Consider the following 24789-nt stretch of genomic DNA (forward strand, 5'->3'; position numbering starts at 1 on the left):
GATTTTTAAATTTTATATACATAGTGTGTGTGTGTGTGTGTGTGTGTGTACAGAACAGACAGAATGAATGAATAAGTGTAGGAAAACACCAAAGAACAGTTTTAAGAAGAATCTAATGAAGTAAATGAAAAGGAAAACAATATGAAGTTGAATTTCATTGACTCTACACCATTGCAATAGTGCCTAAAAGGAAAACAGTGACTCAAGACAAAATACAAAGTAAGATTACAACTGCTGGACTGGAGAGGATGGCTCAGTGGTTAAGAGCATTGACTGCTCTCCCAGAGGTCCTGAGTTCAATTCCCAGCAGCCACTTGGTGGCTCACAACCATCTGTAATGGGATCTGATGCCCTCTTCTGGAGTGTCTGAAGACAGCTACAATGTACTCATATACATAAAATAAATAAATCTTTTTTTTAAAAAATCTGCGCCAGGCATGGTGGCGCATACCTTTAATCCCAGCACTCGGGAGGCACAGGCAGGCAGATTTCTGAGTTCGAGGCCAGCCTGGTCTACAGAGTGAGTTCCAGGACAGCCAAGGCTACACAGAGAAACCCTGTCTGGGGGGGGGGGGGGGGGGGGATTACAGCTGCTGTTAGATGTATGGATGGAAGAAATTATTCTTCCAAAGAGATCTGGTCGGGTGTCTCACTGCCTATGATCCCAGCTACTCTTTTAAAAAGAAAAAATAAATAAATTGTCTTTTAATAGTTTGCAGGTTTGAATGACTTTGTCCTGATGATATTCTTGAAGCTGTGGAGAATCAAAGTTCTTAAGTTCTTTCTGTCTAGGCAGAGTAGGCTACCCATCCAGCAGTGTTTCGGGGACATTCTGAAGCTCTCAGCCTTTGTTGGAAGGATTGAAAAGGAGAGAATGTTTGGTCACCATGAAGACAGGAGATAGAAAGTTGGGATGTTGTAGTCTTTTCCTTGTAACAGCAAAAGGGATATAGGTGTAAGAGGGCAGAAAATGTAAATGAACCCTACCAGAGAACATGGTTTTAGCATACATAGTTACAAGGCTAAGTAGTAGTGGTACTGTCTGCATTCATGTGTGTATACAGAACCAGACTTGACACCTTACGGTTCTCCTGAGTGACAGGAAGCGAGAAGATAAGGAGATGTGAGACGAGTTATTAGGGATGGTGGTTTAAGATGTGGCTGTTAGGAGTGAGTAACGGGCTGCAGAGATGGCTCAGCAGTTAAGAGCACTGACTGCTCTTCCAGAGGACCTGAGTTCAGTTCCCAGCAACCACATGGTGACTCAACCATCTGTAATGGGATCTGATTCCCTCTGCTGGAGTGCATGAAAACAGAGCACTCACATAAGTAAATAAATCTGTTTTTTTTAAAAAGTAACAGGTTACAATTTGTACACCCAAGCTGTATGATCCATCCTACTTCAGGTTAGTGTTAACTTTTGTCTGCACACAGTGTCCAGTGAGTGATAGGAAGAAGTTCACAGTGCCTGCCTCAATTAGAATATGTGACATACTGTCAGGCCCATAAGAAACCTCTGTACCTGTCAGCCCACACTGTCTTCATAATTGTTCTTCTGGAAATCAAGTGACGCCTTCCAGTGTGCTCATTGGTGTGTGTGCTCCCTCCCCAACAGCAGTCCCTCCTCTGGCCACCAACACGGTGTCTCCATCTCTTGCTTTGCTGGCAAGCAACCTGTCCATGCCTCCAAGTGACCTCCCACCTGGTGCCTCCCCAAGGAAAAAGCCTCGAAAGCAGCAGCACGTGATCTCGACAGAGGAGGGGGATATGATGGAGACAAACAGCACTGACGATGAGAAGTCCGCTGCCAAGAGTCTCCTGGTAAAGGCTGAGAAGCGCAAGTCTCCTCCCAAAGAGTACATTGGTAAGAGCAGTAAGAGAGCTCGGCAGTTGTCGCCTAGCTTCCCGACATCAGAACCCCGCCAGCTAGTCTCACCTGCATCTCTCTTGCTGCAGTTGACCGTTGAGGATTATCTAAGATCTAAACTAGACTGTTTAATGTCTTCTCCTTTCCTCTTTTGAACAGATGAGGAAGGTGTGAGGTATGTCCCAGTGCGACCCAGACCTCCCATTACTTTGCTACGTCACTATCGGAACCCCTGGAAAGCTGCTTATCACCACTTTCAGAGGTACAGTGACGTCCGGGTCAAAGGTTAGTTTCCTGAGAAACATCTAGTACTGAGCATGTAATGGTCTAACATGTAAGCTATGTTGTAATCACAGTAAAAAAGGATAACAAAAATGTGTAAAACCCAGTATAACGATAGAACATTATTCTTTACCCCAGAAAGCTGTGTGTTTATTGAAATCCTGGTGAAATGGATAAGGAGAAGCCAGCCTTAGTTTTAATACATTCTGTGTGCTGACAGCTCCTCAAGTACTGATACATTCATCTCTTTGGTTCCCCCAAGAAAGGAACCTGTATTGAAATTTAACATAGTCAGAGGTGCGATGTGCTTTCTACAATGTTAAAACAATTCCATACACTTTTTTTTTCTAAAAGATCTTTTATCAACACTATGTGGAGCACTTAGAATGACCTAGGGGATGGGCTAGAGTGATGACACAGTGGTTAAGAGCACTGGTTGCAGCCAGCTGTGGTGGCACATGCATTTAATCCCAGCACTAGGGAGGGAGGTGGATCTCTGTGAGTTCAAGGCCAGCCTGGTCTACAAAGTGAGTTCCAGGACAGCCAGGGTTGTTACACAGAGAATGCTACAATGCTTAAAATATTGTGTCTTAAAAAACCATAAAAGGAAAAGAAAAAAAAAAGCACTGATTGCTTTTGTAGAGGACCCAGTTCAGTTCTCAGCACCTACATGGTGGCTCACCATGAGATAACAAGATAACTGCAGTTCCAGGCGATCCAGTGCCCTTTTCTGGCCTCTGTGGACACCAGGAACACATGTGGTACATGAACATAAAGAAAAAAATAAATAAAAGAAAGCCTGCTCCGGGGTAAATGCTTATTATTTTGTTTTGTTGAGCCTTAGTTTTGTTTTTGTTTTTTTTAACATATTGGTGTTTGCCTGCACATGTGTCTGTGCGAGGTGTCAGATCCTGAAACGGGAGTTACAGGCAGTTGTAAGCTGATACATGGTGCTGGGAGCTGGACCTAAGTCCTCTAGAAGATAAGCCCATGCTCCCAACTGCTGAGCCATCTCTCCAGCCCTAGTATGACATTTTAATAGGCCTACATTTAATGAGAATGGTTGATAACCATTGGTTAATTATTATAGCCAATGGTTGATATTTTACTTAGTGGTCTTTTAAGTATCTTCATATCCAATATAATAAATACATGGTGAGCTATGCATTTTCAGAAATCAATCATACTGTTCTGTTTTCATAAATTCAACTTGGAGACTTAAATGGTCTCACAATGAGTCTGATTGGAGCAGTTTACTGTCTTATGTCAAAGATCAGAGTGCCTCAAAAAAAAAAGTAATGTGGTATTTTAAGTAGGTTTGTGGTTTTTCATTAGGCCACATTCATAGCTAATGAGCTCACGTGTCATGGTTTGTGTGCATGTGCAAGGTTCCACAACCTCCGAAAACAGTGCCACTGGCTGGAGACCAAGTGTTGAAACCTGTGAGGCCTGAGAGCTGAGGACTCGCAGAGTGCCTGTGGGGTTGTCTCCAGCACTGGTAAAGCCCTGTGTGGCCAGTGCTTAAGAGGATGGGAACAGATGGGTTTGTATTTCGGAGGCTAGCCTGGACTACATGGGACCCGAACAAACAAACAAACATGAGTCTATAGGGAATATTTCACATTCAAACCACAAGAAAAATGTATAAATAGTTGATAAACTACTTAAGGACTAATGACAAGAAGAAGTAAGTCTGTACATGCTCAGACAGAGTTTTCTTTTTAATTTTTGGCATGCAAATATCAACTGACCCACCTACATTCAGAGGGCCAGTCTTCCTGTGGAATTCCCAGAGATCATCAGTGGACAGAAACACCTCCTTATACCACAAGAATTGTGTAGCTGTGAACGTTCAGAGTTGAGCCTGGGAACACTTTACCCCATACTAAGTAAAGACTGGCTGACTGAACCTCACTGTTACAAGGCTCTCGTAGGAAGCACCTTGACAGATGGCGTGTGCTCCCTGATGTCTCTCTTTGGGCATAAACTACAGCCACCAGCTCACTCCAAGTCTAGCCGGATCGCAGAGTCAAGTCTGTGATTATAAGTCAAAGCTAAGAAAACCAGTGAAACACGCAAGCTTAGAGATAAGAGAAAGCAGGGATGGAATCCTGCAAGGTGTGTAGCCATTCGGAGCACAGCCCTTAAAAGTAGAGACTCTAGAAAGGGAGGAGGTGGCTTCACAGTGACGCGCCTGCTGAGAAATGCCTCATGGCAACTGTGGTGACGCAGACTGGTGGTTACTTAGAGAGCGCGTGAGAGGCCCTGCCCGATAATAACTAAGCTTTTTTATTGTTTGTAGCACCACCTGGCTTGTGTCCCAGACGAGCCTTGAACTTGTGACCTTCTGCTTCAACCTTTCAGGCATTGGGATTTCAGGCATGCACCAGTGCCTGAGAAAGGACAAGACATGACGGCTCATGCCTGGAACCCCAGTGCACACAAGCTGAGAAGGCTCGTCAGGTGGGAGCCAGCCTGGGCTTCTCGGAAGTCCTGGACCAGCCTGGGTCGAGGCTATAGCTCAGCTGCTAGACTACTTTCCTAGCCTGCAAAAATGCCTGAGTTGAGTTCCCTGCATCACTAGGAGGCAGGCAGAGTAGCACACCTCTACAATCCAGTACTCAACAAGTAGAGACAAAGGGTCAGGAGTTCAGGGTCAACCTTAACTATAGCACTGCAAAGCCTGCTGGGGGTTATTGTTATTTTGATATTTGCCAAATCCACAATTTTTTAATACAGTGTTTAGAACAGAGTAGGTTCACCTCAAAACTGAAATTTTTGAACAAAGTTCTACCACACCCTGATTGATACCCCTCTACAACATCTTCCCCCTATGAAACTATACTAGATAGAAGGCCCGTTGCAGAGTACTTAAGACTAAACTCACCATTTGGCAGATAGCCCTCAAACCTAATCTGTGTCTCTCAATCTTGGTGATAACATATCATATTTATTTTACAGTTATGTTTATTTTACATATGATTTCAAAGAATACCATGCTACAGGAATTAATCAGAAAAGGATGTGCCCTATGCCTCTGTGCTGCCCAGTTACTGTATCTAAGTCATTTCTGTCTCCTCTGGAATTAGAATACAGTCCCCACTTGGGAATTTGCTTCCAGAACTTCAATCCAACCCCCTAGCTGCACATAAACAAGCCCACACATAGAGCAAGGCTCAGTTTCCCTGAAGACCATTTCTCCTCTAAGAGATTACCACCATAGCTAGCTGTCCTCCTAGCTCACCTAGCAGTGTGTGTCTTCAAAGCTTTCTTGTGGCACAGGTGAAAATACAGAAGGGAAGCTGGTATAGTGGTGCCCTCTGTGAGCCTAGCATTCAGAAGGACTATGAGGTAGCTCAGGTAGCTCTGTGGGTGTGAGGCCAGCCCAGTCTACAACAGAGGCCACACGGGTCTACACAGCAAAACCCCATCTCAGAAAGAAAAGTTTAATTCATGTTCTTAATGACTCCTATTCTACCTGATTAAATACAGAAGATGTTTGAGGAAAGAAACTCTGATAAGATATTGACACTTAAGCTGCTTGAGCCCAAATGATTTTGCTTTTATAACAGTTGAAGTACACTTACTTTGGTCTGTATGTGATTCCAGAGGAGAAGAAAGCTATGCTACAGGAAATAGCTAATCAGAAAGGAGTGTCCTGCCGTGCCCAGGGCTGGAAAGTTCACCTCTGTGCTGCCCAGTTACTACAGCTGGTAGGTACAATTCTGGCTGTTGTTGTGTCTTGCCAAAGAGGTAACCCAATAGGTAGCCTGCCTGCAGTACCATAGGCCCTGGGTTTGATCCTCAGTGCTGCCTCAGGAGGGATCATAAAGGCACACAAGCCTGTAACCCCACAGTTACAGCAAGTTTTCTCTATTGCATGGTGATTATGATTTCTTGTTTATTCACTTGTTTATTTAATAGAGGTGAGTCAGAGGACAGCTCTTGGGAGTAGGTTCGCTCGTACCATGTAGGTCCTAGGGGATCAAGCTCAGGTCACGCTGCTTGGAAGCAAGTGTCTGTACTCACTGAGCCATCCCGCCAGGCCGAAATCAGAATTCTGACTCCCAGACCCACAAATATATAAAGATGTGTGGTGTAAGACTTGAAGTTAAACTTCAAAGTTATGTCCTGGCAAAACATATGAAATATTTTATATTATTTGTGGCTATTGAGAAGGGTGTTGTTTCCCTAATTTCTTTCTCAGCCTGTTTATTCTTTGTGTAGAGAAAGGCCATTGACTTGTTTGAGTTAATTTTATATCCAGCTACTTCACCGAAGCTGTTTATCAGGTTTAGGAGTTCTCTGTTGGAATTTTTAGGGTCACTTATATATACTATCATATCATCTGCAAAAAGTGATATTTTGACTTCCTCTTTTCCAATTTGTATCCCCTTGATCTCCTTTTGTTGTCGAATTGCTCTGGCTAATACTTCAAGTACTATGTTGAAAAGGTAGGGAGAAAGTGGGCAGCCTTGTCTAGTCCCTGATTTTAGTGGGATTGCTTCCAGCTTCTCTCCATTTACTTTGATGTTGGCTACTGGTTTGCTGTAGATTGCTTTTATCATGTTTAGGTATTGGCCTTGAATTCCTGATCTTTCCAGAACTTTTATCATGAATGGGTGTTGGATCTTGTCAAATGCTTTTTCTGCATCTAACGAGATGATCATGTGGTTTTTGTCTTTGAGTTTGTTTATATAATGGATTACATTGATGGATTTTCGTATATTAAACCATCCCTGCATCCCTGGAATAAAACCTACTTGGTCAGGATGGATGATTGCTTTAATGTGTTCTTGGATTCGGTTAGCGAGAATTTTATTAAGAATTTTTGCATCGATGTTCATAAGAGAAATTGGTCTGAAGTTCTCTATCTTTGTTGGATCTTTCTGTGGTTTAGGTATGAGAGTAATAGTGGCTTCATAAAATGAGTTGGGTAGAATACCTTCTACTTCTATCTTGTGAAAAAGTTTGTGCAGAACTGGAGTTAGATCTTCTTTGAAGGTCTGATAGAACTCTGCACTAAACCCGTCTGGTCCTGGGCTTTTTTTGGCTGGGAGACTATTAATAACTGCTTCTATTTCTTTAGGGGATATGGGACTGTTTAGAAGGTCAACTTGATCCTGATTCAACTTTGGTACCTGGTATCTGTCCAGAAATTTGTCCATTTCGTCCAGGTTTTCCAGTTTTGTTGAGTATAGCCTTTTGTAGAAGGATCTGATGGTGTTTTGGATTTCTTCAGGATCTGTTGTTATGTCTCCCTTTTCATTTCTGATTTTGTTAATTAGGATTTTGTCCCTGTGCCCTTTAGTGAGTCTAGCTAAGGGTTCATCTATCTTGTTGATTTTCTCAAAGAACCAACTCCTCGTTTGGTTAATTCTTTGAATAGTTCTTCTTGTTTCCACTTGGTTGATTTCACCCCTGAGTTTGATTATTTCCTGCCGTCTACTCCTCTTGGGTGAATTTGCTTCCTTTTTTTCTAGAGCTTTTAGATGTGTTGTCAAGCTGCTAGTATGTGCTCTCTCCCGTTTTTTCTTGAAGGCACTCATAGCTATGAGTTTCCCTCTTAGAAATGCTTTCATTGTGTCCCAAAGGTTTGGGTACGTTGTGGCTTCATTTTCATTAATCTCGGCGTGACTCTAACGAAGGAAGTGAAAGATCTGTATGATAAAAACTTCAAGTCCCTGAAGAAAGAAATTAAAGAAGATCTCAGAAGATGGAAAGATCTCCCATGCTCATGGATTGGCAGGACCAACATTGTAAAAATGGCTATCTTGCCAAAAGCAATCTACAGATTCAATGCAATCCCCATTAAAATTCCAACTCAATTCTTCAACGAATTAGAAGGAGCAATTTGCAAATTCATCTGGAATAACAAAAAACCGAGGATAGCAAAAACTCTTCTCAAGGATAAAAGAACCTCTGGTGGAATCACCATGCCTGACCTAAAGCTTTACTACAGAGCAATTGTGATAAAAACTGCATGGTACTGGTATAGAGACAGACAAGTGGACCAATGGAATAGAATTGAAGACCCAGAAATGAACCCACACACCTATGGTCACTTGATCTTCGACAAGGGAGCCAAAACCATCCAGTGGAAGAAAGACAGCATTTTCAACAATTGGTGCTGGCACAACTGGTTGTTATCATGTAGAAGAATGCGAATCGATCCATACTTATCTCCTTGTACTAAGGTCAAATCTAAGTGGATCAAGGAACTTCACATAAAACCAGAGACACTGAAACTTATAGAGGAGAAAGTGGGGAAAAGCCTTGAAGATATGGGCACAGGGGAAAAATTCCTGAACAGAACAGCAATGGCTTGTGCTGTAAGATCGAGAATTGACAAATGGGACCTAATGAAACTCCAAAGTTTCTGCAAGGCAAAAGACACTGTCTATAAGACAAAAAGACCACCAACAGACTGGGAAAGGATCTTTACCTATCCTAAATCAGATAGGGGACTAATATCCAACATATATAAAGAACTCAAGAAGGTGGACCTCAGAAAATCAAATAACCCCCTTAAAAAATGGGGCTCAGAACTGAACAAAGAATTCTCACCTGAGGAATACCGAATGGCAGAGAAGCACCTGAAAAAATGTTCAACATCCTTAATCATCAGGGAAATGCAAATCAAAACAACCCTGAGATTCCACCTCACACCAGTGAGAATGGCTAAGATCAAAAATTCAGGTGACAGCAGATGCTGGCGAGGATGTGGAGAAAGAGGAACACTCCTCCATTGTTGGTGGGATTGCAGGCTTGTACAACCACTCTGGAAATCAGTCTGGCGGTTCCTCAGAAAATTGGACATAGTACTACCGGAGGATCCAGCAATACCTCTCCTGGGCATATATCCAGAAGAAGCCCCAACTGGTAAGAAGGACACATGCTCCACTATGTTCATAGCAGCCTTATTTATAATAGCCAGAAACTGGAAAGAACCCAGATGCCCCTCAACAGAGGAATGGATACAGAAAATGTGGTACATCTACACAATGGAGTACTACTCAGCTATTAAAAAGTATGAATTTATGAAATTCCTAGCCAAATGGATGGACCTGGAGAGCATCATCCTGAGTGAGGTAACACAATCACAAAGGAACTCACACAATATGTACTCACTGATAAGTGGATACTAGCCCAAAACCTAGGATACCCACGATATAAGATACAATTTCCTAAACACATGAAACTCAAGAAAAATGAAGACTGAAGTGTGGACACTATGCCCCTCCTTAGAAGTGGGAACAAAACACCCATGGAAGGAGTTACAGAAACAAAGTATGGAGCTGAGATGAAAGGATGGACCATGTAGAGACTGCCATATCCAGGGATCCACCCCATAATCAGCTTCCAAATGCTGACACCATTGCATACACTAGCAAGATTTTACTGAAAGGACCCAGATGTAGCTGTCTCTTGTGAGACTATGCCGGGGCCTAGCAAACACAGAAGTGGATGCTCACAGTCAGCTAATGGGTGGATCACAGGGCTCCCAATGGAGGAGCTAGAGAAAGTACCCAAGGAGCTAAAGGGATCTTCAACCCTATAGGTGGAACAACATTATGAACTAACCAGTACCCCTGAGCTCTTGACTCTAGCTGCATATGTATCAAAAGATGGCCTAGTCGGCCATCACTGGAAAGAGAGGCCCATTGGACACGCAGACTTTGTGTGCCCCGGTACAGGGGAACGCCAGGGCCAAAGGGGGGGAGTGGGTGGGTAGGGGAGTGGGGGTGGGTGGATATGGGGGACTTTTGGTATAGCATTGGAAATGTAAATGAGCTAAATACCTAATAAAAAATGGAAAAAAAAAAAAAAAAACATATGAAATAAGGGGAACCTTAAGTGGCTTTCCCATGAGCCACTTCTCCCTACCACTCCACTTCTTCAAAGAAGGTTCAATAGCCAACCAGCCCCCTCACTGTGAGCCAGCACTCATTTTACTTCTTTCCAAGTAACAGACTTCAATGACCTCCCAGCTCCCAGTAGGACACACAGGCCTGTACCATCTTGCTTTAGAGAACAGGCAGGTGTCCTTTCTACAAAGCCTGCCTCCCACAGCCCCTGCTCACTCATTCTGTCCCTGAGAGCACTCCATGTTGCCCCCTAGGTGCACTGTGCCCTATTCTCCTGGCTGATGAACAGTAACTGCACCTGTGTCATCTGCTCAGGGTAGAATTTACATGACTCCCCCTCCCCCATTGCCACAACCCTGGAACAGGAATGTCATCATCCGAGCGAAGGGAAAGCAGCAACAATAGCCTCACAAAGTGTTCCCATCTTAGGGTAACTGTGACCTCGAACATTTCCTACTGCGTCTCACAACACCTGTGTGGCACACACTAGAATCGTAGTATTTATTTGTGAAGCTGGGGTAGAAAGTCTTTTGTGTTAGAGGCAACCTGAGCTACCTAGCAAGGTCCTACCTAAGGAAAGGGGTGACAAGCGCCATGTAGCCTGCAGAGAGGCTTGAGTTTGGTCCTCTGCACTATACAAACTGGATGGAAAGGCAGTCTGTAATTCAGTGGGACCAGTTCAGAGCCATGCTTGGCTGCATGGTAGGTTTGAGGTCAGCCTGACATACATGGAAGTCTTTTGGTTAAATTAATATAAAATTATACTTCTGTAAAAATGATACCTATTTTTCAAGCGAATTATGGATTCAGGATAGTATTTCAAAATTATCTTCGAAGATAGGCTATGATCTATGGCAAATTATAGGATAATGTAAAGTTATTTATTGGTTCATTCCTTTATTATTTGTTAATATTCATGCCTTAGTCCTTGCAAGCAAGGTCTTCATCACCAAAGCGCTTGCACAGTGGCTCTCAGGGTGCTCAGGTGGCTTGGTTTGCTTCGGATTGACACAGAAAAGCGTCCAAAGTCACAGTATTTCTCTCTTGTGTGTTGCAGACAAATCTAGAACACGACGTTTATGAAAGACTCACCAACCTACAGGAAGGGATTATCCCAAAGAAAAAGGCAGCGACTGATGACGATCTACATCGAATAAATGAGCTGATACAGGTTTGATGAGTTCTCATCCTTCAGTGTTTGCTTATAGAGCATCTTTTCTTTTTGGCTTTTCAAGACAGCCTGGAACTCAGAAATCTGCCTGTCTCTGCCTCCCAAGTGCTGGGATTAAAGGCGTGCGCCAACACTACCCGGCTTTTTTTTTTTTTTTTTTTATTCTTAGTAAAAGCCTACCTAGAAACAGTCATTTTGATTTTGTTTGTTATTTTGTTTAGTAATAATTGTTGAGGTTTGGGTTTTTGGGTTTTTTTTTTTTTGTTTTTGTTTTTGTTTTTTTTTTTTGGTTTTTCGAGACAGGGTTTCTCTGTATAGTCCTGGCTGTCCTGGAGCTCACTTTGTAGACCAGGCTGGCCTCAAACTCAGAAATCCTCCTGCCTCTGCCTCCCGAGTGCTGGGATTAAAGACGTGTGCCACCACGCCTGGCTGAGATTGTGTTTTGATTACATTTTTGTCTTCCTTTTCCTCTAGCTTTACCATACCATTGCCCACTGCAAGAGTGTCTTTGGTACTAACTCCTTTGTTTCAGTGTGCATTAGTAGAGATTCTTAGCCATTTTTTTATATACTTTATTTTTTAGGGTTTTGTTTGGGCGGGGGGCTCTGTGTGCCTGCAGAGACCAGAAGAGGGTGTTGGATCCCTTGAACTGGCGTTACAAACAGTTGGGAGCTTCCTGGCCTGACCTGGCTGGGAACCCAATTTAGATGCTCATAAAACACAAGAAGCAGTCCTAGCTGCTGAGTAATCTCTCCGGCCACTTTTGTTTGTTTCTTTCTTTCTGTCTCACTCCTTTCTTCCCAGTTAGTATCCTTTCTGTATTGACACCTTTTTCCCCAGTAACCCCTTGAGTTTCATCAGAGCTGTTCATAAGGAGCATGGGTGGATGTTTGCAAAAATTACCAGTGAGCCTATGACCTTCCCAGCCACGGGTTTCTAGTCAGGTTGACAGTCTCAGACATGGCTTCCCTCCTGTGGAGCCAGTACAGATCATCAGACGCAGTTCCTTTCCTCTCACAGACTTGCCACTGTGGTATCACTGAGCTCATGTTGTCTGCTCGCTTGTTATTGTTGCACGGAGTCCACAGAACGAGTAAGACTTCAGTAACTGAGTGTTATGACAATTTCCCACACAGTGAAGTCTAGCCAACAAGAACAAAGTGTACTTCTGGTCTCGTTTCCCTTCGTCCTCTCACCAAGTCATTCAGCATCACAAGCACTAAGGTCTACAAATTAGTGCCAGCTGGGCTCTCAGGCCTCCCTAGAGCGCCCGCCCCGAGAGCTCAAAGCCGTAGTCCAGTCAGCCTTGTTCTCTGTGGAATGCCTCTACCGCAGCAAACAGTCCTGTAAAAGTGTTCATCTGTGTGACATCAGGTAACCGTGTGTCTTTTTCTGTCTCAGGGAAACATGCAGCGGTGTAAACTAGTGATGGACCAAATCAGTGAGGCCAGAGACTCTATGCTTAAGGTTCTGGATCACAAGGACCGGGTGCTGAAGCTGCTCAACAAGAACGGGACGGTCAAGAAGGTGTCAAAGTTGAAGCGGAAGGAGAAGGTGTAGGCCGGAAGAATCAGGACTCGGAAACAGAATTTATGAAGAATGATGCTGCGGGGGTCGGGGGGGAGGGGGAGAGGGCTTTGCTACTTTGACAATGGAGCATTGAATTACAGGACACTTTTCTTCATTCACTTGAGGAAGCAGATCTGGTGGCACAGAAGGATCAGAACTGGACTGACGTGCCGAGTCCTCCTTCCTCCAGACGCACACCTATTGCACCTCAGTTTTCAGGGACTCCAGACACTTGGTGACACAGATGGCCGGCTGAGGTTTCAGCCTTTCAGCCCATAGACTGTATTTATCTGGTGGATTCCTGTAGGGCCTGAGCTGAGCCTGGACTGAAAGTATCCACTTGGACAATCTATCCTCTCTAGACTAAACATAAAACCTCTTCTTACCCCAGTCACTTCTCCTGTTTGACTGTCCAGTGCCCAAGTTGGCCTTCTACAGTGGTGCCACAGCACCCAGAGAACTGCCACATCTCACGCAAAAGGATCCAGCGATCAGTTCTTGTCATTTTCAAAAGAACCATTTCCAAGTGACACTGTTACACTGTCTGCCCTGCCTGTGTCAGAGCTGGATTCTTGTGGAGGTTGAGAGCAGACAACACTAACTGCTCTGGGATCCTGTTCTAGAGGACATTTCAGTTATCTGTCCTTCCCTACCGTGTGATGCTGTTAGTCATATGTACCACGCATCTCCAAACATCAATAAAGGACTAGAAGAGGTTTTTGTAGATGAGCAGTTTGCCTCTTTCTAACCAGCACCTCTCAAGTATTCACTCTGCTGCACTCCCAGAGTTCAGGCTACTTGGCAGAAGTGGTGGTCCACATTGAGTTCCACTCATCCCAGGAATCTGATGATGTTTTTAGTGGTAAAGACTGTTGGTTCTTACTTGTTTTAAGTAAGCCTGATATAATGCCAGACACACCACTAATCCCAGCACTGGGGAGGCCAGGGCAGGCATATCTCTATTTGAGACTAGCCTGGTCTACAGAGTAAGTTCCAGAACAGCCAGGGGCACACAGAGAAACTGTGTCTCAAACAACAATGATGACAGTGACGGTGGTGGTGGTGGTGGTGGTGGTGGTGGTGGTGGTGGTGGTGGTGGGTGGTGGGTGGTGGTGGTGGTGGTGGTGGTGGTGGTGGTGGTGGTGGTGGTGATCCTAATAGAACTTGGTCAACACAAGGACTGTTGAGGCTGTGGTGCTGTCGATGGAGCCTCCAGGTGAGTAGATTTTCTTCACAGGATTGTGGACGAATCTCTGAAGGAATCTGTGTGGTATGATAACCAGTCTTGATTTCTCTGTTTGTATTTATTTAAGGAAGGGGACATGAACGATGGTATGTGTTCGTGCACTTGCCTGTGTTTGTACAGATGTAAACCAGAGATAGTGTCACATCAGACACCTTCCTATTTCATTCTCCACTCTATTTCATTTTGGTTTTTCGACACAGGGTTTCTCTCTGTAATTCTGGTTGTCCTTCAACTTGCTCTGTAGACCAGAATGGCCTCAACACAGGAATTTCCCTCCCAATGTGCACCACCATGTTCAACAACATATATATATTTGTATATACATATATATCCTCAATGTAATCTGTCAAGTTCGTGTGATGTTGCTGTTGTATGTCTGTCTTCAGGGATGACTGGCTGGCACTAAGTGACCAGTTGGTGTGCTTTTCCCTGGGGAGGACCACCTCTAGTTTATTTGTATAGGATTGAGGCCTCGTGGGCTTTTCTCCATATTTTCTCCAGTTTGGCATATTCTTTGGTCTTATCCATGTTCTGCTCAAATGTTTCTTAAAACACAAATCATCAGAAACCAGCTTAATGCCAGCTGTTGTGGCTTGTACCTATAATTCCAACATATGGGAAATAAAAGCAAAGGACTTAAGAGTTCTAGGTCACCCTCCCAGATACAGTAAGCTTGAGACCAGCATAGGCTACGTGATGTGAATGCAGGTAAAACACTCAAAGTAAAATGACTAAATAAATAAATAAATAAAAATTATTCTCCTGGGTATGGAAGTACATGTCTGCAGTGCCAGCCCCCCAGAATCAAGAGGAAGATGGAATTGAAAGATATCCTCCACTATATACCAAAACACTTACAAAAACAACAACCAAAAAAAAAAAAAAAAATAGGGGCTGGAGAGATGGCTCAGCGGTTAAGAGCACTGAGTGCTCTTCCAGAGGTCCTGAGTTCAATTCCCAGGAACCACATGGTGGCTATAATAAGATCTGATGCCTTCTTCTGGTGTGTCTGAAGATAGCTGCAGTGTACTCGCATACATAAAATAACTCTTTAAAAATTAAACTAACAACAAATAATGCATATTTATGCCTGGCGTGGTGTCGCACGCCTTTAATCCCAGCACTTGGGAGGCAGAGGCAGGCGGATTTCTGAGTTCAAGGCCAGCCTGGTCTACAAAGTGAGTTCCAGGACAGCCAGGGCTATACAGAGAAACCCTGTCTCGAAAAACCAAAAAAAAAAAAAAAAAGTAGTAATAATGTATATTTATGTAAAACGTGGTGCACGCCTTTAATCCCAGCACTCAGGAGGCACAGGCAGGCAAATCTCTGAGTTCAAGGTCAGCATGGTCTGCAGAGCAAGTTCCAGGACACTTATACAGGGCTATACAAAGAAACCCTGTCTCAAAAGAAGTATATATTTACAATAATGTAGTCTTTATATAAGGAACCTCGGGTTTTCTAGGTGTTTCCTAAACTATATATATATTTACCACATTTCCTTCCTAGGTATAAGAAAATTTCCATATGAAACCTAGTACTACATCATTCAGATATAAAAAGGGATGAAGTTCTTGGGCTGGAGAGATGGTCCAGTGTTGTGTTCTTGGGAGAATTCACGATGCCAGCTGCTGACAGCACTGCATCTGAGGGACCAGAGGTCTCAGAAGCATGCGATGAGACAGAAAACGACCACTCAGCATTTCCATGTTAGTTCAATGATGAATTTTTTTCAGAGCAACTGAAATAAAGGCAAGTCTTATTGGGAAGAGGCTTTAAGAAGCAGTTTCATGAAATTGGGGGAAAAGATGATGGAAAAGCAGGACCCATGATGGAGGGAAGCAGACGTGGTAATGACAGGCATGGCCGTGAGCAGCTGTGGTGGATGAAGGAGTATTCAGCCCTGTTGCTGCCTCCACTGCTGTGTGCGGCAGCCTGGAGCTCTCACAGTCCCCAGACATGCTCCCCTACCTGGCTCTGAACACCACCTCTGAGACAAAGAATGGCTTTTTTCTGGATTATGTCTCCTCCAAAGACTTCCAAGGTCCGTGCTACCACCAGGGGCCATCTTGATGGTCTGTGATATCCATAGTCTGTGCTGCAGCCAGATGCCATCTTGAAGCCCAAGATTCATGCTGCCACTAAGGTCCTGGTTGCTGTCTGTGATCTGAGCTGCCACCAGAAACCAGGTGTATAAGGGAGAATGCACGAGCCCCACCACCACCACCCTCTTCAGTAGGTACAGGACAGACCCAGACACCAAATTCTCAGCACAAAGGAGAATTTATTTCCCTAGAGGGGCAAGTAGGGAGGGCTGCCTCTGGATTAGGCAGAGGCAGGCAGCAAGCAGGTGTATTTTATAGGTGTGGGTTTTTAAGTTTTGAGTAATTTTGATGGATGAACCTTCTTGTTCTGTCTCAGGAATGAATCAGTAGCCAGATAAGGGAATGGTCCTTGGGGGCTAGCTTTAGGGGTGGACTCTAATGATTTTTAGCAAGGGAGAGGGAAGTGGGGAGGGGGCAAAAATCTGTGGATGCTGTGTTTGCTGTGCTCAGGCCTGTTAGAACCCCTCAGTGTGGAATTCCATGGCCTGTGCTGCTCGCCTGCTATCGGCAAGAAAGCTTTTCCAGTGGTATCCGTGACTCCAGGCTCGTAACTAGGAATGGCTGGTTGAAGGCTTCTGTGACAAATGTGCCCCCCACTCCATCCCTATACATCCAGAAAAAAGAGAGAAATGGTTCAGACAGAGCTATTGAAGAGCCCTTAAAGACAAAACTATGAGAGTAGACCTTGGGAAAGGGGGAGGGGAGGGGGAGGGGAAGCTGTGGTAAGGATGTAGTATATGAGAGGAGAGTATATTATTAAAAAAGAAGCAAACGATGCTGAAGTGTGTCTCTTCACCATTGATGGCTTCTGGCAGAAGTGGGGTGTGGGGATGGAGTCGGTTTTCTTTAAGGGGCTGGCCACTGGTAGTTTGACCATGCTCCAGTGAATATATGAGCAACACAAATTACAGTTGTTATGGGAGGGCGGACCTGGGAAAATGTGAACCCAGTATGATCAGGATGCATTGCACTAAATTCCCAAATAATAAAAATATTATGTTGGGGTGTGTGTGTGTATAGTCTTGCAGAGTACCCAAGTTCGATTCCTAGAGCCCATGTCAGTTGGCTCACAACTGCCTGTAACTCTAGGGCCACAGGATAGGAATGCTTCCGACCTCCAAGGACACTCATTAACATGCACATAGTCTATACACACAACTTTTAAAAAGTAGTGAAGTTCTCGGCCGGGCGTGGTGGCGCACACCTTTAAGCCCAGCACTCAGGAGGCAGAGGCAGGTGGATTTCTGAGTTTGAGGCCAGCCTGGTCTACAGAGTGAGTTCCAGGATAGCCAGGGCTATGCAGAGAAACCTTGTCTCAAAAAAAAAAAGTAATTAAGTTCTCACACATGCTCTAATGTGAGTACATTAAAAAGATAGATCCAGGAGCTGGTGAGATGGCTCAGTGATTAAGAGCGCCAACTGCTCTTCCGAAGGTCCTGAGTTCAAATCCCGGCAACCACGTGGTGGCTCACAACCATCCGTAACGAAATCTGATACCCTCTTCTGGAGTGTCTGAAACAGCTACGGTGTACTTACATATAATAAATAAATAAATAAATAAATAAATCTTTTTTAAAAAAAGATAGGGCTGGTGAGATGGCTCAGTGGGTAAGAGCTCTTCCGAAGGTCAGGAGTTCAAATCCCAGCAACCACATGGTGGCTCACAACCATCCATAACGAGATCTGACTCCCTCTTCTGGAGTGTCTGAGGACAGCTACAGTGTACTTACATATAATAAATAAATAAATAAATAAATAAATCTTTAAAAAAAAAAAAAAAGATAAAGCCAGGCATGGTGGTGCACGCCTTTAATCCCAGCACTTGGGAGGCAGAGGCAGGTGGATTTCTGAGTTTGAGGCCAGCCTGGTCTACAAAGTGAGTTCCAGGACAGCCAGGGCTATACAGAGAAACCCTGTCTCGAAAAACCAATAAATAAATAAATAAATAAATACATAAATACATAAATACATAAATAAATAAAAGATAAATCCATATGTTCAGAAAGTGCACTAGGGGCTAGTAGGAAGGATATAGCACATAAAGAGTCAGAAAGGGAAGTACAGAGATAGGTGAGAGTTGTACGACACTGGGATTATAATTGATTTTACTGAACTGGAAAAGTAAGCTAGTGTCTCAGGGTTTCTGTTACTGTGACAAACACCATGACCAATGGCACACTGGGAAGGAGGGGTTGATTGTGCTTACTTAATTTATTATTCCACGTAATAGCCCATCACTAAGGCAGGAACCTGGAGGCAGGAGTTGGTGCAAAGGCCATGGAGGGGGACTGCTTACTGGCTTACTCATTTTGCCTTATAGCAACCAGGACCACCTACCCAGAAATGGTGCTGCCCTCAGTAAACTGGGACCTCCCACATCAACCATCAGTCCAAAAATGCCCAACAGGCCAATCTACTGGGGGCATTTTCTCAATTGAGGTTCCCTCTTCTAAAAGAACTTTAGCTTGTGTCAAATTGAGTTAAGACTAGTCAGCACAATGACAGGAGCCTGATATAGTTGTCTCCTGAGAGGCTCTGCCTGTGCCTGACAAATTCAGAGGTGGATGCTCACAGCCAACCATTGGACTGAACAACTAACATGAAAGTCAATGGTGAAGGCTGAAAAGGTTTTTCCATTGTGAGCAGGCTCAGGCAGTGCCCACTTCTGTGGCTTCTATTCAGAACAAGAGTTTTGGGGTTTTGTTTGTATGTTTGTTGTTTTTTGGTTTTTTTGAGACAGGGTTTCTCTGTATAGCCCTGGCCATCCTGGAACTCAGTTTGTAGACCAGGCTCACCTCAAACTCAGAAATTCTCCTGCCTCTGCCTCCCAAGTACAGAACAAGAGTTTTAATAAAAACAAATGTACATATGGGAGAAGAAAGTTTATATGCAGATGACATGAACTTGTGCACAGACAATCTTTTTTTTCATTTTTTTAACTTCTTTTTTTTATTACATATTTTCCTCAATTACATTTCCAATGCTATCCCAAAAGTCCCCCATACCCTCCCCCCCACTTCCCTACACACCCACTCATTCCCATTTTTTTTTTTTTTGGCCCTGGCGTTCCCCTGTACTGGGGCATATACAGTTTGCGTATCCAATGGGCCTCTCTTTCCAGTGATGGCCGACTAGGCCATCTTTTGATACATATGCAGCTAGAGTCAAGAGCTCCTGGGTACTGGTTAGTTCATAATGTTGTTCCACCTATAGGGTTGCAGATCCCTTTAGCTCCTTGGGTGCTTTCTCTAGCTCCTCCATTGGGAGCCCTGTGATCCATCCAATAGCTGTCTGTGAGCATCCACTTCTGTGTTTGCTAGGCCCCGGCATAGTCTCACAAGAGACAGCTACATCTGGGTCCTTTCGATAAAATCTTGCTAGTGTATGCAATGGTGTCAGCGTTTGGAAGCTGATTATGGGATGGATCCCTGGATATGGCAGTCTCTACATGGTCCATCCTTTCGTGTCAGCTCCAAACTTTGTCTCTGTAACTCCTTCCATGGGTGTTTTGTTCCCAATTCTAAGGAGGGGCATAGTGTCCACACTTCAGTCTTCATTCTTCTTGAGTTTCATGTGTTTAGCAAATTGTATCTTATATCTTGGGTATCCTAGGTTTTGGGCTAATATCCACTTATCAGTGAGTACATATTGTATGAGTTCCTTTGTGAATGTGTTACCTCACTCAGGATGATGCCCTCCAGGTCCATCCATTTGGTTAGGAATTTCATAAATTCATTCTTTTTAATAGCTGAGTAGTACTCCATTGTGTAAATGTACCACATTTTCTGTATCCATTCCTCTGTTGAGGGACATCTGGGTTCTTTCCAGCTTCTGGCTATTATAAATAAGGCTGCTGTGAACATAGTGGAGCATGTGTCCTTCTTACCGGTTGGGACATCTTCTGGATATATGCCCAGGAGAGGTATTGTGGGATCCTCCGGTAGTACTATGTCCAATTTTCTGAGGAACCGCCAGACTGATTTCCAGAGTGGTTGTACAAGTCTGCAATCCCACCAACAATGGAGGAGTGTTCCTCTTTCTCCACATCCTCGCCAGCATCTGCTGTCACCTGAATTTTTGAACTTAGCCATTCTGACTGGTGGTGCACAGACAATCTTAATTCCACACAAGTATTAAACACACAATCAACTCTTCTGATGAAAATTAATATGTAAAGGTAAGCTATATAATACATATTTTTTTAGTTACAGTCTAAGTAGACAACTAGGTAGGCTGGCCTTGAACTCACAGAAATTCACTTGCCTGCCTGTCTCCTGAGTGTTGGGATTAAAGGGATGTGCCACTGTGCCCAGCAAAGTTGTGTACTCTCTTCAGTATTGTCCTTAGCATTAGTTTCTTAATATTTTTTATTTTTGAGAATATAACTTAATTATATCCCATATACCCCAACCTGCTCTCCTTTAAATTCATAGTCTCTTTTTTCTTTGTTATTGCATGTACATATGTATTTGGTTTTTGTTTTTTCTTTTTGTTTTTTGGGGGGTTTTTTGGGGTTTTTTGGTTTTTTGTTTTTTTGGTTTTTTTCCTGTGTAGCCCTGGCTGTCCTGGAACTCACTCTGTAGACCAGGCTGGCCTCAAACTCAGAAATCGGCCTACCTCTGCCTCCCAAGTGCTGGGATCAAAGGTGTGTGCTGCCACCACCACCCGGCCTGTTACTACTGTTAATAGGAAATTTTTTCATGCCCAAGTTGATTGCATATTCTGTTATGTTCTGTGCTTTTGGTGTTCTTGGAAACCAAACACAATAGAGGTCAATTAGAACTGTTTCGTATAGTTAGCCACAATATGCTTGGCCCCGAACCAACTGCCAGGTTCCTACACCTGTGTATGATAAGCTGCCTCTGGAATGGAGCCCAACATAAGAGAAACACCTGCACCAATATTGGAAGCCATTTGGAACAAGACTTCCATTTTGAGTAGAGGTTGAGTAAAGTTTTAAGTTTCCATGATATCCCTGGGAACTGACATCCTACTAGTAAGTATGTGGAATATTCATGTAAATTTAACATGGGCTTGAAGTTAACAAAAGGAGGTGCCTGCCAACTCCCAAGTAAATTCATAGAATTTTTCTTTTTTTTTTTTTAAGGCATAATTCTATGAATCCCCATCTAGGATTGAACTTTGTTATATAGTAGAGGATAACGTTGAACTCCTGATCTTCCCATTACCTCTTATTACAGAAAGAGTCGTGTATGTGGGTAACTGATATCCTGGTTGGTGAGTTAAGACATGAATGTTAGGTAAGGCAAGCCCCCTCCATAGTTGAATACCTCAACCAATGGGAACAGGTTAAGTGTACCACAAAGACATGTCCCTAAGGAAGCCTCCTAAACCTACATCCTGATTGGTGAAATAATTTGGCACAGATTATTTGTGGATTTCAGGCTTAAAAGCTCTATAAGCTTGTGGTTGCAGTCAGCTCCCGAGTCTGCTCTGTGGCCTTAATTGATTTGTCCTGGGGCAAATGTTCAACAACTCTCCTTTTCTGACTAAGATCTGTGTTCATGTGGTTTGTGGGGTGATTCCAACATTAGCGCCTAGGGAGAAGTCTGAACAATAATGAGAACCAGTGTTTGGATCTCATCACACACATGACAAACCAGGAACCCCTTGGACGTTCATAACCCCAGCTCTAAGGGGCAGAAATAGGAGAATTGCTGGGGCTTACTGGCTGCCAGCTGAACTGGAGAAATGGGAGTGCCAAGCTCAAGTTGAACTCAAAGGAATAGGTAGAGAGCTATAGAGGACACCAGATGACTCTGCTGGCTGCCATGCATGCTAGTGACATAAAAAACCAACCAAACACAATCTAGTAAGCTGGTGAGATGAGTCAGTTTGCCTCACAAACCCAGCTATCTGAGTTTGATCCCAAGGAGCCCAAGACTGAAATAGAGAGCTGACTCCACAAAGTTGGCCTCCTCTTACCTCTATACTCATACCATGGCACATAAGTTCCCCAAACACTCACATCATGCACACACAAACACTCACATGCAAAGACGCACATGCACAAATGCACACACATAACCATTGTTAAAAATAAAGCATGTGGCCTCTTCCACCTGGCAGAAACCGTGACATGAGAAAAACGGGTGACTCTCTTCTGACAGCTAAGTATTAGAAACTATTGGCTTTTGGGTTTTTTTTGTTTGTTGTTTTGTTTTGAGGCAGTCTTACTATGTGGCCTGCCTCTATTTCTCTCTCTCTCTCTCTCTCTCTCTCTCTCTCTCTCTCTCTCTCTCTCTCTCCCTCCCTCCCTCCCTCCCTCCCTCCCCTTTCTGTCTTTTTTTTTGGTTTTTCAAGACAGAGTTTCTCTGTATAGCCCTGGCTGTCCTAGAACACCCTCTGTAGACCAGGCTAGCCTCAAACTCAGAAATCTGCCTGCCTCTGTCTCCCAAGTGCTGGGATTAAAGGCATGTGCCCAGCAACATCAGACTTTTTAATGTGGACACTGGAGATCTGAAATCTGGTCTTTATGCTTGCATAGCAAGCCCCTTAACAACTAATAATCTTCACGGGGACCACTGCCTGTCATGATACATGTGAATATGCACTGCTTCCATGGGAACCTAGTTGTACAAGTGTACCTGCTGAACGAACAGTACGAGCAGGAGGCAATAGACTATGCCCAGATATAATTCCCTGCCAAGATTCCTGGATAAGACAGAAGCACAGGCAGCCAGGATCAACTCCTGTTGGCAGGTCAGAAGTAGGAATGCCTTCCATGAGACATAAAGTTGCCATTAGCTTAATTTTTAAGGTCGTTCTAGAAGACTGTATTTGGCACAACTGTCTTGGCACGGTCATGAGCAGCAATAAGTTTAATGCAAGTTCACAGCTGTTGAAACGGTGAGTCATTTCCTTGAAGTCAATGTAAAGGCTTTTCTTGGAGGGTTGACTTTCTAGAGCACCTCTGGAAGTAGCAGTCCGTTAATGCTCTGGGCCTGGAAAATCTTTAAGAAAACCTGCTGACCCGCCCAGCCTGGTCCTACCTGACTGTGGCGGTTTCTATAAGCTTGGCCTAGAGAGTGGCACCATTAGGAGGTGTTGCCTTCTTGCAGGAAGTGTGTCACTGTGGAGGTGGGCTTTAAGATCCTTGTCCTGGGGCTGAAGAGATGACTCAGCAGTGAAGAGCAATGACTGCTCTTCCAGAGGACCTGAATTCAATTCCCAGCAACCACATGGTGGCTCACAACCATCTGTAATGAGATCCAATGCCCTCTTTTGGTGTCTCTGAAGTGAGTGACAGTGTACTCATGTTCATAAAAAATAAATAAATCAAATTGCAAAGCTTCTGTAAGGCAAAAGATGCTGTCAAGAAGACAAAAAGGCATTGGGAAAGGATATTTACCAATCCTAAATCAGACAGGGGACTAATATCCAATATATATATAAAGAGCTCAAGAAGCTGGACTCCAGAAAATCAAATAACCCTATTAAAAAATGGGGTACAGAACTAAACAAAGAATTCTCAACTGAGGAATACTGAATGTCTGAGAAGCACCTGAAAAAATGTTCAACATCCTTAATCATCAGGGAAATGTAAATCAAAACAACCCTGAGATTCCACCTCACACCAGTCAGAATGGCTAAGATCAAAAACTCAGATGAAACCGGGCATGACGGCGTACGCCTTTAATCCCAGCACTCGGGAGGCAGAGGCAGGCAGATTTCTGAGTTTGAGGCCAGCCTGGTCTACAAAGTGAGTTCCAGGACAGCCAGGGCTATACAGAGAAACCTGTCTTGAAAAACCAACAACAACAACAACAACAAAAACCTCAGGTAACAGCAGATGCTGGCAAGGATGTGGAGAAAGAGGAACACTCCTCCATTGTTGGTGGGATTGCAAGCTTGTACAACCACTCTGGAAATCAGTCTGGAGGTTCCTCAGAAAATTGGACATAGTACTACCAGAAGATCTGGCAATACCTCTCCTGGGCATATACCCAGAAGATGTTCCAACTTGTAATAAGGACACATGCTCCACTATGTTCATAGCAGCCTTATTTATAATAGCCAGAAGCTGGAAAGAACCCAGATGTCCCTCAACAGAGGAATGGATACAGAAAATGTGGTACATCTACACAATGGAGTACAACTCAGCAATTAAAAACAATGAATTCATGAAATTCTTAGGCAAATGGATGCATCTGGAGGATATCATCCTGAGTGAGGTGACCCAGTCACAAAAGAACACACATGGTATGCACTCACTGATAAGTGCATATTAGCCCAGAAACTTAGATTTTCCAGGATAAAATTTGCAAAACACATGAAACTCAAGAAGAAAGACCAAAGTATGGATACTTCATTCCTTCTTCGAATGGGGAACAAAATACCCATGGAAGGAGTTACAGAGAAAAAGTTTGGAGCTGAGATGGAAGGAAGGATCATCCAGAGACAGCCCCACTTGGGGATCCATCCCATATACAACCACCAAACCCAGACACTATTGCATATGCCAGCAAGATTTTGTAGACAAGCCCCTGGTATAGCTATCTCTTGTGAGGCTATGCCTGTGCCTGGCAAATACAGAAGTGGATGCTCACAATCATCTATTGGATGGAACACAGGGCCCCTAATGAAGGAGCTAGAGAAAGTACCCAATGAGCTAAAGGGGTCTGCAACCCTATAGGAGGAACAACAATATGAACTAACCAGTA

General features: G+C 43.8%; 1 protein-coding gene across 8 annotated transcripts in view; it reads left to right on the plus strand.

Moving 5' to 3' along the window:
• The window catches only part of Sap130 (Sin3A associated protein), an 88701-nt gene extending 75215 nt beyond the window's left edge, over positions 1–13486 (plus strand). For 5 of the 8 annotated variants that reach the window (XM_006525951.3, XM_006525952.4, XM_006525949.2 and 2 more), the window contains 5 exons: positions 1616–1864; positions 2027–2152; positions 5759–5862; positions 11075–11188; positions 12590–13486. In XM_006525951.3, the coding sequence (XP_006526014.1) occupies positions 1616–1864; positions 2027–2152; positions 5759–5862; positions 11075–11188; positions 12590–12748 (752 nt within the window). In that variant the 3' untranslated portion in view covers positions 12749–13486. The remainder of the gene's footprint in view (positions 1–1615; positions 1865–2026; positions 2153–5758; positions 5863–11074; positions 11189–12589) is intronic. The other 3 variants (NM_001357554.1, NM_172965.3, NM_001357555.1) reach the window with 1 other exon arrangement.
• Positions 13487–24789: the final 11303 nt, after the last annotated feature.

This window comes from Mus musculus, chromosome 18, assembly GCF_000001635.26.
Source record: "Mus musculus strain C57BL/6J chromosome 18, GRCm38.p6 C57BL/6J".
NCBI classification, from domain to species: Eukaryota; Metazoa; Chordata; class Mammalia; order Rodentia; family Muridae; genus Mus; species Mus musculus.